Source organism: Citrus clementina, unplaced genomic scaffold (assembly GCF_000493195.1).
Source record: "Citrus clementina cultivar Clemenules unplaced genomic scaffold, Citrus_clementina_v1.0 scaffold_4, whole genome shotgun sequence".
NCBI lineage: Eukaryota > Viridiplantae > Streptophyta > Magnoliopsida > Sapindales > Rutaceae > Citrus > Citrus x clementina.
Genome location: NW_006262274.1, coordinates 19,691,265 through 19,706,862, shown reverse-complemented (window position 1 = coordinate 19,706,862; position 15,598 = coordinate 19,691,265). Strand labels below are relative to the sequence as shown.

At 32.0% G+C, this 15,598-nt stretch overlaps 1 protein-coding gene across 1 annotated transcript; it reads left to right on the top strand.

Moving 5' to 3' along the window:
• Positions 1-7,498: 7,498 nt before the first annotated feature.
• Positions 7,499-15,563, top strand: LOC18044026. The gene is given in 15 exon segments (XM_024185947.1): positions 7,499-7,865; positions 8,786-8,876; positions 8,986-9,070; positions 9,449-9,518; positions 10,051-10,120; positions 12,284-12,353; positions 13,041-13,086; positions 13,180-13,255; positions 13,257-13,430; positions 13,516-13,718; positions 13,814-13,894; positions 14,631-14,691; positions 14,898-14,978; positions 15,095-15,174; positions 15,435-15,563. Coding segments are annotated over 15 exon segments (1,404 nt in total). The 5' UTR covers positions 7,499-7,728; the 3' UTR covers positions 15,514-15,563.
• Positions 15,564-15,598: the final 35 nt, after the last annotated feature.

Here is a 15,598-nt window from a genome sequence, read left to right as displayed (position 1 = left end):
GTTGTGCTTTTGGTTTGGTTTTAATTGTTCAAAAAGATCACTTCAGAGAGCACTATATGGAAGTATAGCTAGAAAACAAAACAAAGCCCCAAGTGAAGCGCTGCATGCATGTGTCTGTCTATGTTAATGTCCAAATGAGATCAGAAAATTCAGAGAGCAATGAATTGATGAATTTGAAAGTCCACATTTGCTATGTTAGGTTTTGATATAAGGTTTCACTTCCCACGAAAAAGATCCTCGACTGCTTTTGGCCTTTATGGTGACGCTGTTGTTCTTGTCATAATAATGTCATGTACTGCAACTACTACTACATTACATCGTCCACAGTCCCCACCATCATCACTTGCATATTCTTCTTAGTTTTGTACAATGTTGTTTTGTATTCACTCCCAGGCATTTTTCCATTAGTGGGTTTTTTATTAAAAGAAACTTAAAAATGAAAAACCCTAATGTGGCATTATGTTTGTTTCTGTGTCACGGGTTGCACTGCAAGTTAAAACCTGAAAGAGTGTACATAAAGCATAATATTGTATTTGACTTTCTACTTCCCTTTCTGCCTTTTCTCCTTCTTTTTTGCTTTTCTAATTTGATTTTAATGGCTTTCATATTCGGCACATTTAATGCAGTGATTAATCCATGTGGCAGATTATTATTATTATTATTATTATTATTATTATCATCATCATCATCTTCTAACATGTCTATTCCGGCGATGTTAATTATTTTGTATGCTACTCATGCATATTGCTCAACGTGATAAATGAGGATAATTATTGCTGGAGGCGGCAGATGTGTGTGTGTCTATGTATATAAGTTATCCTTTAGTATTGATTATTTTACTATAATATAGTAATGGGTAAATTTAAAAAAAAAATTAGATTTTAATATATTTAGAACAAAACACATTGTATTAGGAACAAATTTAAAAAAAAAGAGAGACAAAATTAATACCTAAATTTTGCTTTTTCTTTGGGGGGGGGGGGGCAACGATGACAATAATGTGACTGAAGAAATACTAATTTTTTTAAAAAAATTTGAGATTTTTGATATGATCAACAAAACAGAATGTGTGTAAATATATATCATGTCTAGATTCAGAAAATACAAAACTGTTGATACCACAACCCCTGCTCCAAAAACATTTATCAAAATGTAGAAAATTTTGTTTGTTTATTTATTTTTTTTATTTACCAGATTCACCTGCTTAGGGACATGGGGAAGCATAAATAATCATGGCATCATCTTATTATCACATTAGCAGACCCTCACGTGCATTTATTTTTATTTTTATTTTCCTGAGGGTCCTGAGGCTGTGAAGTCTAAGCAATGGATGGCTATCACATCAGCCACAAATTGACAAATATGCCAAATACAAAAAGTCTATTTCGTACAGAGCACTTATCATCGTTGAATTGAGTGGCGTTCATTCATTCTTCACTTGCGGCCGAAAGTGAGAATTGAACCTAAAAGAATGGAGCTTCCAAGTTCTAACATTTTTATTCTTCTTATTTTTATATTCATTTAAATGATACGGGCTGGGTAGAGATGAAATTATTGTTTTAACCATTTATTTAAATTTAGAGTCATGAATCTATTTACTAACACCTATTTTATTTCTACTTTTTGTAAGTTTCATTAAAATGTTTAAAAATAAATTATTTCTTACAAAACTCTATAATGTCAAAAATACTCCATTGATTATTAATGAAGTGTCTTACATCAATAGGATTTATTGTCATTTGTTGCGTGAGTTCTCTTTTCTTGTCTTCTTCCTAGAAGACGTATCCATTTTTTTTTCTCTTTTTGGGGCCTTCTAATCAACATCTACTACGAAAACGATTAGCGAGGGATTGGGCATTGCATGATCTTGGGTTTGAATTTTATGTATACACTGTAATTTATAGAAATTTAAATCCCATTGGAACACAGCGCAGCTATCCCAAACGGGTCTTAAGAAAATTAAAATACAAAAAGTAGAGAAAAAAAAATATGAAGACAAGGTGTGCATGACACAAGTAATTTTAGAGCAAGGTATGATTAAAGCAACAATTTTTTTTAGAATTGAATGGCGTGTAAAAAGTCCAATTGTTAATAAGTGATGAGGAAAATTCTATGATGCTGTAATTACGCTTAATCCCAAAAAGATAGATGTAATATCTAACTTAATCCCTTTCATTAAGTATAAAATAAAACATAAATTAAGTGTAAAATAAAAAAAAAATTAATGCAAAATAAAACTTAACAAAAACTTGATTTACATATTTTATGTAACACCTATAAATTTTACAATTAATATTGGTTTATAAGTTTTATATTATATCTATAAGTTTTTTATTTTAATTACCAATAATACATCAATTTACTACTCTTATGTTGATTTACTTGTTTCAACTTTCATTTACAGGTCTTGTGTTTTATTTACTTAATTTATATCTTATTTTACACTTAATGTTGATTTACAAGTTTTATATGCCCCACTTCTCAATTCAATCTGTTTGTTTCCAAAATCACCCTAAATGCCAAAAAAAAAAAAACAATTCCCATGAAGCATATGCTCTGCAAATTACTGGACTTTAATTTTCTGTCACATTATTAGAGTTCACAATCCTGTCTCCCCCCCCCCCCCCCAAAAAAATCCCTTCTTAATTATTTTTTCTCTAAAACTAGGGTACATATATTGTTACATAAGTTAATGGTTGTTCTCGGTTCATAAGAAGATAGAAAATGGAGGAATTCAAAATTTATTAAAATGTTAAATTTGAAAATTAAAATTCATTTCATACCTTTGGTTTATACGTGTCAGCATATTCATTGATTTTCTGATAAGATTATTTTATAAATTTTCTTGTTTATGAGTTCATAATCATTGATTATGATGAATAAGGGCAATTCTGAAAATAAATAAAGTTAATTGAGAAATTGGAGCTGCTCAAATAAAATGAGAGGGTTAAACAAATACCACCAATCTTTGTTAATTATTGAAAACAAGTACTTATAGGAATGATAAGAAGGCCGAAGAGAAATGACTTGGAGGCCTAAAAAGAATGACAAATAGGCCCAAGTAGAAACTCACAAGTCTAGCCCGCAAGAAACTACTCCCATTGGCTCTCCTTGACAAGGCTCCGTTTTAGCCAAATTAGCATACAAAATTATACTTCTACATTATGTGGGCATTACCAAAAAACTCTTGCTTATTTTACTTACCTATGTACCAAATAAAAAAGTGAAAAATTAGTCATCTCTTAAAAAATTCTTTAAATAAAAATAAATTGATATAATTTTAATCAAACTTTTATCTCCACGAAAATAATTACAATTATAACACCTCTCCCATCAAGAATGAGAAGATAAAAAATAATACAATACTAAATTGAAGCTCCAAAAGGCTCTCCAAATGAGATTTTTTAAATGATATTATCCTTCTCGAGAAAGACAATTTTATTTGAAGAGCTTCTTGAAACATTTTTTAGCTTATGTGGTTCTTCAAATGATAAGTACTTTAAATGATAAATAAAATTTCATTTGAAAAACCTTTTGATGATGCTCTTGTATGGCCAAATTGCTTTCCCAATCTTAGAAAGATATTACTTACACTAAATTAATTATTTTTGTTATATAATCTAACGATAATTTAATTTCCTCTCCACCTGTGTGTGCAAGGTTTGGGCCCCAAATTTATTACTTTCGACTAGCCTGTGAGAGGAAGATTTAGACCCCAAACTTATTGTTTTCCACTAGCCACAAAATTAATTTGAAAATAGTCAAAGCATAATTAATTAATTAGCATATTTAAATTAAAAAAATGGATGGAGGAAAAAAGTCACCGTTTAATATCAACTACTTTCTCTATTATGAATTGAAATTGGATAATCGGGAGAGCAAAATGCATCCATTGTCAACCTAGCTACACATAGGGGCATCACCTACTATTAATAATTAGGTCCAACTATGTAACCACCCATTTTTTTGTCTTTTCTTAATCCACCGTTAATATGACTAAGATTTTTTTGTTGGGTTAGTAACACTACATTCCTTGATGTTCACTACAAAATTAAAAGAGTTCAAAAGTTCAAAATTTTGATACATTAGTCCATAATATTTTAAAGTTTATATACTTAAGTCTATTGACATACTTAATTTCAATTTTAAAATGACTTATTCTTACATTTACATTATTATATTTAATTAATTAATTTAACATACAGTAAAATTATGTATTAATTACAAACCGTATTTTATGATAATTATACATACGAATTTAATTTCATGTTCTTAATTTGTGGTTAATTTTTTTTTTGTTTCATAATACTTACCAAATATTTGGTCAATAATTTGAATATGCATTAAAAATATATTAATTTACCAATAGCATTAATAATGGGTTATGTTTTATTTTTTAAGAAGGTATCAAAAGGTGGGGACAAAAAAAAAATGCACATATACACAATTTCTCTTCATTTATTCTTGCAACTATGAATTGGCAAACAATTCAATTTTTTTTTAATAAGAATTTGAAGGCGAAGTCATTATAAAAAAAAAAAAAAATTGGCAATGATATATTTCATATTTAGATAGTTATATAGAGTAAATTTTCTTTTTAAAACTTTGATGATGGGTATGTGAGTTAATAATTAAAGAAAACTAGCCCTATCCTTTAATCTAATTTTAAAAAATTAAAACAAATATAGAAATTTCTTAATTCTTTTACTTTCACAATAGAATAAGAATTGCAGTGTAATTAATCTAGAAAAAAAGATAAAAGAAGGGGTTACTTACCCTATAACAATATAGTTTTGCCCTAATAATTATAACATATTAGCATCATAAACTTAAGATAAATTAAGAAATTTCCACCTTTTGATATTCGATGAAAATATTTAAATTGATTAAAAAGTAATAAAAAATAGAGTAGTTATAACATCACCCCACTCTTTTGAAGGTACAATTTTATATAACTTGATATGATATAATATCATTAGTTTAATGAAACATTAATTGACCTACATAATTTATTTTTATCCAATGAAGTGCTATATTAGTTTATCTTTTTAAAACAAAAAAAAACTTATCTCAATAGTTTTTGTAATATTAAGAATGATTGTAATTTGTAAACACATGAATCTACAATAGTTTATATTTTGAAAATGGAATAATCCGATCGTGTAAATTACAACTAGAATTTGTAGTATTTTTTAGGATACGATTATGTTAGAAACTACTTCACGATAGAATAATTCTTCTCATTCACGCGATTAAAATTATAATGTATTTTTTATTATTTATTATTTTACACGTATAATTATAATTTATACTCTACCCTAACGCAACTTGAAAATAATCATGACCCTTTTTTTAAATTAAATGAATTTTATCGTGCCTCCATGTATTAATATTTAAAAAATTATTCATTTAAAAAGCGTAACATCAAACGAAGTTGATATTTTGCAACGGTCGACGTGATGGGTAGGGAGCCTCATTTTGGACCCACTGAAAAATATTAACAAACCGATTCGAGGACGCCTAGGGCCTACGACTCTTTCCGCCAATGAAATGTCGCGTTCGATGCGGTGAAAATTGAAACCGATTATTATTGCAGTTGCAATTATTTGCACCGCCAACTGCATTATTGATTTTTTTATTTTTTTTTTTAACAAACCCCTAATCATTTGATCAATGGCTACAAACAACTTCTTATTAATGCAACATAAGTTGATAGGATCTATGATTAGGGATTAACCCTTATGATTTATGGTCCCAACTTATGTCAAATCTTTGATGAATCCACGTCTTTCTTTCTAGTCTTTGAATGGCATGGCATTAGAGCAGACTGTTCTTGTATTGAATAAAGTTCTCGCAGCCCCACTGTTTATAATAACAGTATCATTTTTAGTATAAAATTAATTAAATGGATCTTAGACTTATAAGGGGGAGGATATTGATCAATAAATTAGAATTTTGCATTCAATTTTAATGGTAAATACTCAAATAGTGACATGTAATGTCGAGTAAACTCACATCCCTATTTATTATGTATACATAAATACAGTAAAGTAGATAAGTATATTTAAAGATTTTAAATAAATGTTTAATAGTTAGATGATAAACTACCACTCGACTTTTAATATAAATTAGAAAATAGAACAACGCTTCACGCGGCTTTAAAAAAAAAATTTAGTATTATCATTTTTTTTTACTTTACAATTGACGAAACTGATAAAAAATATGAATTGATTTTTTTAAAAAATGAGGCAGCCTTATGAAAAATTAAAAAAAGCTATTAGTTAGCAATACAAATAAAGAAGCAACGCAAGATAAAGAATAAAATGAGAGAATATATTATAGAATGATTTTATTCATTCCAATTGTGTGTGAACGAAACAAAAAGATGAGCTATCCTTTTATAGTTACATAATCACTCCATGAAATTAATGAAAAATTATGGATCATAATTCCTTGTGAGATAGTGGGAGTTATAGGGAAATTAAAAATTGATAATGGGAGATAGTGGGGAGACTAAGAGATATATGTTATGAACATCTACACATTTTAATAAATTCATAACACTCCCCCTTGGATGTTCATTACAAAGAATATGTCTTATTAAAATCTTTACATAATTGTTATTTTGTAATAACAATCAAATTAATTATGAGGAGATGAAAAATCAAATTTTAAAAAAAAAATTTCTATTTATTAGATAATAGAGAATATACAAAGATGAGAAATGGTGATGCCACATCACCTCCTCAAGTCCCAGTTTTATATAGATATATAGATAGATAGATTCGACTCCAATTCAAATGGATAATACCTTAAATGAATCAATTTAATTTTAAGTATTTAAAATATTTTACTAATAAGTGGAAGTTGTAAAAGAAAATATATTTGATAACAATATTAGTTAACAGCGTATCATGTGAACTTGAAAAAGAATAACGATTTTGAAATTCAATCGAGATTCTTAGTTTAAAATCTTTTGACCCGGTAACTTTGAAATTCAATCTCACACGCTCATGGTTTCTTTCTTAATTCAAATTCAAATACATTTAAACATTCTACTAAAATAATAAATACGAATAAACTGTAAAAAGAAAAAAAATTAAAAAAACGCGAAATTGAAGAAGTAGAATGTAAGTAAACTCAGCAGCCCACAGAATCATTGAAACTCTCGCGAACTCCAGATTGCGAAAGAGAGCTCCGACCAAAAATGTGCCCTACAGGCTACAACTGCAAATGTACAATAAGGAGCCAATCAAAACTCAAAACAGCCTGCCACGTGTACTTGCAAATCCAAGTCATCACATCATCGTCCACTTCTTGTTGTGTTATCCCAGACCGAAGCGGATTAAAGACTAAAGAGGAAACGTATTGGACGCACATGTGTGTGGGGTACCACACAACACGAACTATCACCTTATCCATCCGAATAAATTTACCCCAACATTCCCCGCAACTGTATATCTAACCACCGCGGGCATTTCCGTCAAACTACAGATAATTTTGAATAAACAAAAGTCGGTTTCTTCTTTAATGCGTACAAGCAAAGTCATGTCACTTAAGAAACCTCTGTTTTCAAAAATCAGATGTCGCCGTCTTTGATATTTCCATCTCAATTCTAATTATTCCTTTCTCTGCAATTCATCTTTTTTTTTTATCTTCTGAAATTGGTGATTCGATTCTCAGCTCGAAACTTCATTTTTCTTTTCTCTCTCTTCGAAGAAAAGAATCATGTTGACACAGAGGCAAGTGGCGAGCTGGGGCAGAGTGTTTAAGTCTCTGCAAGCAGTTTTAGCGCATGGTTTGCTCTTCACTTTCACGCTTTTGCTCTCTCTCAAGCTTGACCATGCACTGCGTCACTCTTGGTGGTGAGTTCTTTTCTTTTCTTTTTCTATGGTATTACTATTACATTTCTCTTTCTTTTTCTTTTTTTTTTGAATTAGGATCTTGTTGTTCTGTTTGAGTTTAGCTGAAGAGATAAAAAGGAAACTGCTATAAAGATGTGCGCTTTCTATTGTATTCTTGCGTTTCGTGGGAAATTATTGATACCCATTTCGTTAATTTCTTTTTTTTTTTCGATTTGATAAATTGATGGTAGAATGGTACGCGCGCGCGTGTCTGTGTGTTTGATTTTTTTTTTTTAAAGTTAATTTGTGCTTCACTGACTCTACACGCTGAGTTGTTATATAAAATTTAAAACTTTCTTTTGTTTTGTGGTTAAATATCTCCTCTTTCTGGTTAAGACGATCAAATATGAAATTATTGATTAACCATGTTGTTCAATGTAGCATCCGGCATTAAGTCACTTCACTCTACTACTAGAATACTTTCATTATTCGGCTGTAATGTGGTGATTTTCGAACTTGTATTGCAATTATGCTCTGATTTTGAATCTATCATTTCCACCTATTGTCTTGATTGGGAGGTATTGGAAAATTATGAGCTTGGGACACATGTGGACCCCTACAAGGTCCTATGACGCATGGTTTGACACTTTTGCCTTGCAATTCAACTATAAAGAAAGCTATGAGTTGTCATGATGGCTCTTTCTTCACTATCACATATCTAGTTTTAAATTTTCAAGCAGTTATAGAAGAGCACTGACTTGCAAACTAGGAAATCTATGCTCATTTTTGTTTTTGCCAGTAATCTATTCAGGCTACTTTGTTTATCTTCTTTGGTGGGAGGGAGGGGAGTGCTTACTACCTATGTTGGCTATTAATGGGAGAATATGCTTTTTGTTTTTGAAGATTTATTAAAAAGTGTTTCGCTTTTGTCTGTCTGGCAGGATTGTTTTTTCTCCTTTGTGGCTATTTCATGTGGTTGTAGCACGAGGCAGGTTTTCCTTGCCAGCTCCAGTGATGCCTTATAATCACCAAGTATGACTTAATATCTCAATCTTATTTTGGATACTATTTCTTACTTAGCAATTTATTTATCTGTTTAACTATAGTGACCCAAGACTAAGCACTTCATTCTGTTGAACAGTGGGCCCCATCTCATGCCATCGTGGCAACACCACTGCTTGTTGCATTTGAATTACTTCTTTGCATACGTCTTGAGGGTGCTTATGGTAATTGCTCAGCTTCCCCCACAATATATTCTTGTTCAGCTGCTAATGGGGATACATTCAATGCTTCTTTTCTAAGGATTTTATATTTTATTTCTTCATGCTAGTTAATGCTGACAGAGTAGGATTATTAAAATTAATCATGAAATACGTCTAACTTTGCTGATCATAAATTGACATGTTAATGGACTTTAACGAATGTCTATATTAGTATTTCATCAGTTAAAACCCTGTATTGGTTATTCTGCAAACATTAAGACTCTATCTACCTACTTTCTTTATCTACAAGGTCAATGGGTTTAGCTAGGGCATTTATAACATGGCCCATATAAGCCTTGGTTACTGACATCTGATCAATTTTTTCTGTTGCTAATATTGCAGTTGTAAACTTGAAGATTATCTTTCTGCCTTTGCTGGCATTGGAAACAGCTATTTTGATTGATAACATCAGGTAACATCCTTTTATTACCTGTAAGGTTGTCATTGATTAGTATTGTTGTGACCATTTCCATTACTAGCATTTATTTGATCATTGTGCTGATGATATTTTAATATCCTGCAAAATCTAGTACTCTAAATTTAGAAGAATCCAGGAAATGTCTTAAGAAACTCCTCTGACCCACCTGCAGTACAATAGTTGAGCTGTAATAAAATCCACATTTTATTTACCATTTATGATAGAAACTACCCTTTTGTAAAATATTTCCTAAATAACCGATGGCTTCCCTTTCTTGCCAAACGTGAATTGTTGAGTAAATTTGGGGAATCTATGTATCTAAATCAAATTTAAGTATATACGTGATTTCATCAATAACTTCCTATATAAAATTAACCAAAAGGATACTTTCTTTTGAATGGTGGTAGAGGAAAGAAAACAATATATTAAGAAGTGTGGGATCTAAGTATCAATTCTTTATTCTGCTCAAAAATTTGTTTATTACATTTTCTCTTGCCATAGTAACCAAATGCTTGCTTTAGTATAGGATGTGCAGAGCTTTAATGCCTGGAGATGAAGAAAGCATCAGTGATGAAGCAATATGGGAGACCCTTCCTGTAAGTCTATAGTTACTTTATAAATTAACGAATTGATCGGTAGATGCTACATGATTTCTCGACGACGTGCTCCAACAACAGCTAATCTAGGATCGGCCTTAGTGCTTAGATTCCAATCAAGCTATGGCTGTTATGAAAGACAACTATTATTGTTGAATTGCTCTGTCTATCAAGTCGTTTGCGTTTTTGTTCGGTGGATCATTGTGTATAGTACGAGTGGCCTAGTGGTGTCAAGGACCCTATTTTCCGCGTTTTTGTTCAGTGGATCATTGTGTATAGTACGAGTGGCCTAGTGGTGTCAAGGACCCTATTTTCCAACGACGGTTCTTGATGTTCCAAGGATCATCATCTCTGATCCAATCACAATGTTGCCAAACTTACTTAGAACTCCTACTACTTGTTTGGAAATTCACTCGATATTGATCACCATCACAATATACACATTAGTCTTGATTTCTTACTTTCACTGTGAAAACCTTGAAGCATAATAATCTTTCACGTTTGTGCCAGTGATAATATTCCAGTGGGTGATGATGATGAAGAAATATAAGAGAGATAATTTCACATGTTTTTGGAACTGGGAACTGGTGGTTTTAGGCTGTAAATGATGAACGATCAATAGGAGCCATTGTCCATGGTAGTTGGTGGAACCATCATTTGGTGGGTTGAGGTTATGAAAGAAGAAAAATTAATGAGTTTAAATGACTCAAAATCAAGAGATAATTATTTAATCAATCATAAGAAAATGAGTAATTAATTAAAGAAATTAGATTCCTTGAACTCATCCTCATCTGTTCAATCATCCCCAATATTGACTGGCACAACATCCTTAGAATTAACATCTTTAGAATTGGCATGTCCTAAAGATGCTTGTTCTTTAGGATCTATATAGGAGATGATCGAATGGATGAGGATATGATTGAGATATCTAATTTTCTCAGTTAATTACTCATTTTCTTACCATTAATTAATCATCTCTTGATTCCAAGTCATTAAAACTAATTAATTTTTTATGTAATGAAGAAGAAGATTTTTCTTTGAAGGATGTAATAATGCTTTTGCTGCATATTAAGTTTTAGGATACTGTCCTTGATCTGAAGTTTGTTGACCAACTCCTTGTGTGGAATTTTCTAGAAATGGTTCAAAATCCACAGTGAGGCAACTATAATATGCCTTAGAATAGTAAGTGTGAGGAAGGCAGCATTAATTTCATTAGACTATTGGATTTTCTTCTATAAATAAGCTTTGGTATTAACTTTGGAACAGCACGGAGTGGTTTGATTTGAGGAATTTACGAACACTACTGTCTCCTATCTCTCTCATCTCCTTCCCACTTTCTGTTCTTATCTTCCTTCCTCTTCTCCCAGTTACCTTTCTCTGTTTTGCTATCCAGCCTTTCTTTCTGATTGTCATAGAGATGTTTCTTTGGTATTTGACTGTTTATATTTTGTTTTATATTAGAATTGACAATCATAGCATTCTATTTTAATGAATACTTTTTTCAGCAATCTCGTTGAGCTATTTCTTTTATGACCATAGTGTACCCTTTTTTGAAGTTTAAAACTTTAGCTGTTCTATTATAGAACCTTAATCAGAAAAAGAAGCTTGACATGACTGAGTCTTCTCAGACAAACTTGCAGTAGTTGATTAACCTTCTGTTTTTAGGGCTTATGGTTACTGCTATATCTTCAATAGATAGGAAATTCTTTCTTTTTACGTGGTGTAAGTCAAGTAGCTATTGAAGAAGTAATATTAGCAACAATACAAGGACATTGTAAACTAGAGTATTGTAAATCTTGAAACCTGTTACATTGTGGGTTTCAAGACTTCCCATGAGGCTTTTTAATGATTGTACTTTTCCAAATGTTTGTAATGTCTGGCATGGATGCAGCACTCATTTTGAAGCATCCAAGGAAATTTGGGTCAGTATTGCAAATTTTGTTCCACAATTCAGATTTATATGACTCTTAGTCCGTGATTACTATTGCAATGCACCTTGAACCATATATATGTTTTAAATTCAACTCTGTGCAAAAAGAAATAAACAGATATGTTGTGCTGCATGAAATTTGAGTAATATTTAACGATATTGTAATTTTGCACAATATTATGCTGATAAGCCTCCTGAGTTTTGATTCTAAATTATCTATCTTTGGTTTCTAGCACTTCTGGGTTGCAATATCGATGATTTTCCTCCTTGCTGCAACAATATTCACTCTTTTAAAGTTGTGTGGTAAGTTGTACCTTTCCTCTTTATCGAAATGGTAATTACATGTACTGCAATCTCATTCTTTCACTCCTTATATTCATATACCTTATGTCCTGGTAATCCTGTGTAATCATCTTAAAATTCCAACATTCATTTATAACTTTTTTGAGTTCTTACTATAGGTAGTGACATAGCAATAGTATTTAAACTTTATCATACTCCCTTATTATAATTTAGTTAATAGAACATCAGAATTGAACAAAAAATTATAAGGTCAAATGGCAATGATACTAATTAAATTGTCATGTGATTAGAAAGCTTAAACATACAGCCAAGGGCCTGAGAATTGTATTTATGCTCAAAGATTTAGTAATTTTTTGTTTAGAAATATTTGATATATATGCCCCCTCCAAGGTTGGTGTGAGGGGGAGTCAATCGTTTTGGCCTCTTTCTTCCTTGGGGATAACATCAGTAGGAACTTGATGCATAATGATTCATCAATTAGTCTTCATTCAGTCAGTCTGGTGTTCATGCATAGGTTGCACAGATTTGTGTACATTACATGTTCTCAAGTTGTATCCGGGTAACTCTTTTTAGGTGCATCTGTTTTAATTTTCTGAGATAATCCTTCATGACAACAATTCATGCACTAATTCTTATGATATTTATACTCTGGTGTTTTCGTAATATCCTTTTTATTACCACATGCAGGTGACGTAGCTACTCTAGGTTGGTGGGATTTGTTTATAAATTTTGGGTAAAGTTTCAGTTTTTTTCAGCATTGTTTTATTATTGGTGTTGATCATTATGTCTCTTTAGCTGTGGAAGTAATTCTGCTTATGCTTCACAGTATTGCAGAGTGCTTTGCATTTCTTGTTTGCACAAAGTGGTATAATCCGGCAATCACAGGCAGTCTTGCATTGGAGAACCCAGTCTTCTACAACAGCTGTGAGATATCTTGACTGGAGTAGAGGCATTGTAGTTGTTGGTGATGATGATCAGCAACAGAATTGTAGAATGTGTAACCTACAAACCATTGGTGGACATATTATGAAAATCCCATTTATCTGTTTCCAGATAATGCTTTTCATGTACTTAGAGGTATTACAAATTTTGAAAAGAGTCTGATCATGGATTTTCAAAAACTTCTACGAGTACTTGAGTTTTTTTTTTTCTGTCATGTCAGGGAACACCATCTAGAGCTAGAAATATCCCATTAGGGGTTATTTTTGCTCCTCTTCTTTTGCTACAAGCCACTGGAGTTTTGTTTGCTGTATATAGATTACTCGAGAAAATTTATCTTTTAGTGCATAGTGGTCCTGCTTTTGGATATTGGAGTATAGCATCAAAAGCTCGTGATTGTCTGGGGTTCATGCACCATGGGTCAAGGTATAGTAACTTCAAAATCTTATTTGCGTTCAGTGGATCTCTGCTGAGCTGAACAAAACAAAAGACTGTCACAAGCATTTATTTCCTGTCTACAGGCTGCTTGGTTGGTGGTCGATTGATGAAGGAAGTCGAGAGGAACTTGCTGGACTCTATTGTGCTGAGACTAAAATTTCTGGGTTAGTTTCTTATACTAAAATTTAGCGTTTTCCTGTCAAATGTTTTTACATGCTGCAATATGTACACAGCCTTCACATTCTGCCCTGCCACTCTCCTGCTGGTATCATCCATCCATTCCACCTGGGTAACCAAAACCGGGTCTAGTTTCCATGCTATCCCTGTTCTGTGCTCAGTTTCTCATTAGCACTATATGATAGAGGCCTCAAAATTGCACTTCTGATTCCATGGACTTAAGTTATGCCATCGTGGAGTCTGTATAGGATCAACAAATATTTCATGGCAGTTGCCTTCGTTAGTATAGGCATCAAACGGCCAGGATATATGATAACGTTATAGCATATTTTCAATTGCTACTGGATAGTCAAATGTCTAGGGACAGAATAGTATGGACTTGTTTTCTCTTGCACAGAGTGGGAGGATGAAATGAAAATGATATTGCTTTGCCTCTTGTCCATGTTCATCTTTACCTTTCATGCATTTATGAGGCTTAAATTTTCATTCATCTGTTTCGGCCAAAAACTATTATTGTTAACGTTTTAATTTTGCCAACAAAATAATTTATAAATTACTTTGACGAATAGTTTTTGCTTGCAGTTTGCTTATGACATTTTGATTTCTCCAAGCTTTCTGGTTGTTTTTGTAATATGTCTGATAACACAGTTGACAGTATTACATAGGTTATGGGAAGGTTTTTTTTTCCCTTTGCTAATCGTTCTGTTCATCCTTATTATTCAGATACAACACTTTTCCCCCAGAAATTGTGAAAAAAATGCCGAAATCAGGCCTTATTGATGAGGTAAATACTGCTTATTGAGCAATGGACTAAAATTCTGCTCTCTCTTTTCCTTGTATCTTCTCATTTTAGCAATTATTTTATCTATTTGCAATGGCTTTTATTTATTTATTTATTTAGGCTGAAGTTATATGTTTTATTTAGCATTTTGTGATCTTCGACGGCATCTTCATCTTTATTTATTCATTCATTTATCTTCCTCATTGCAGATTTGGAAATTGCAAGCAGCACTTAGTGCACAAAGTGAAATCACAAAGTACAGCCAGCAGGAATATGAAAGACTTCAAACTGTATAGTTAGAACAAAAATTTGTTCTTCAATGTTCTTTTTAGTCACTGTTCTGCGCATTCATTGTTTCAGATTTAGTATCTGTTCATTTCTCACATACTGATTTAATGATTTTCAGGAAAAGATCCTATGCAGAATTTGTTTCGAAGAACAGATCAATATACTCTTGCTTCCATGCAGGCATCACATCCTATGCAGGTACTTTCATCAACTCTGCTGTCAGTACTGCTCATTTTGTTTACAGAGCATATAGCATGAGTTCATGTGGGCGTGGGTCACAATATGATATAGTGAGCTATTTTCATTATAATAGTCTTTTTCGGAGTTTGTACCGTCCTCATGCATACATATTGAGTCTTCCCATTTGGGACTTAATTTGATGCTATAATAACTGGTTTAGAGTTTTGCTCCCTTTCGTGTTTGCTTCTTTATTCCCGTTTTATCAATTTTCGTTTCAGAACCTGTGGTGAGAAGTGTAAGAAATGTCCTATCTGCCGTGTCTTTATCGAAGAACGACTACCTATATACGATGTTTAGCTTCAATTTATGTGCAGAAACTTAAGAATAGAAGGTGTTCTCCTCTGATACCAGGGAGGGGGGGGGGGGGGGGGGGGGAAAAAAA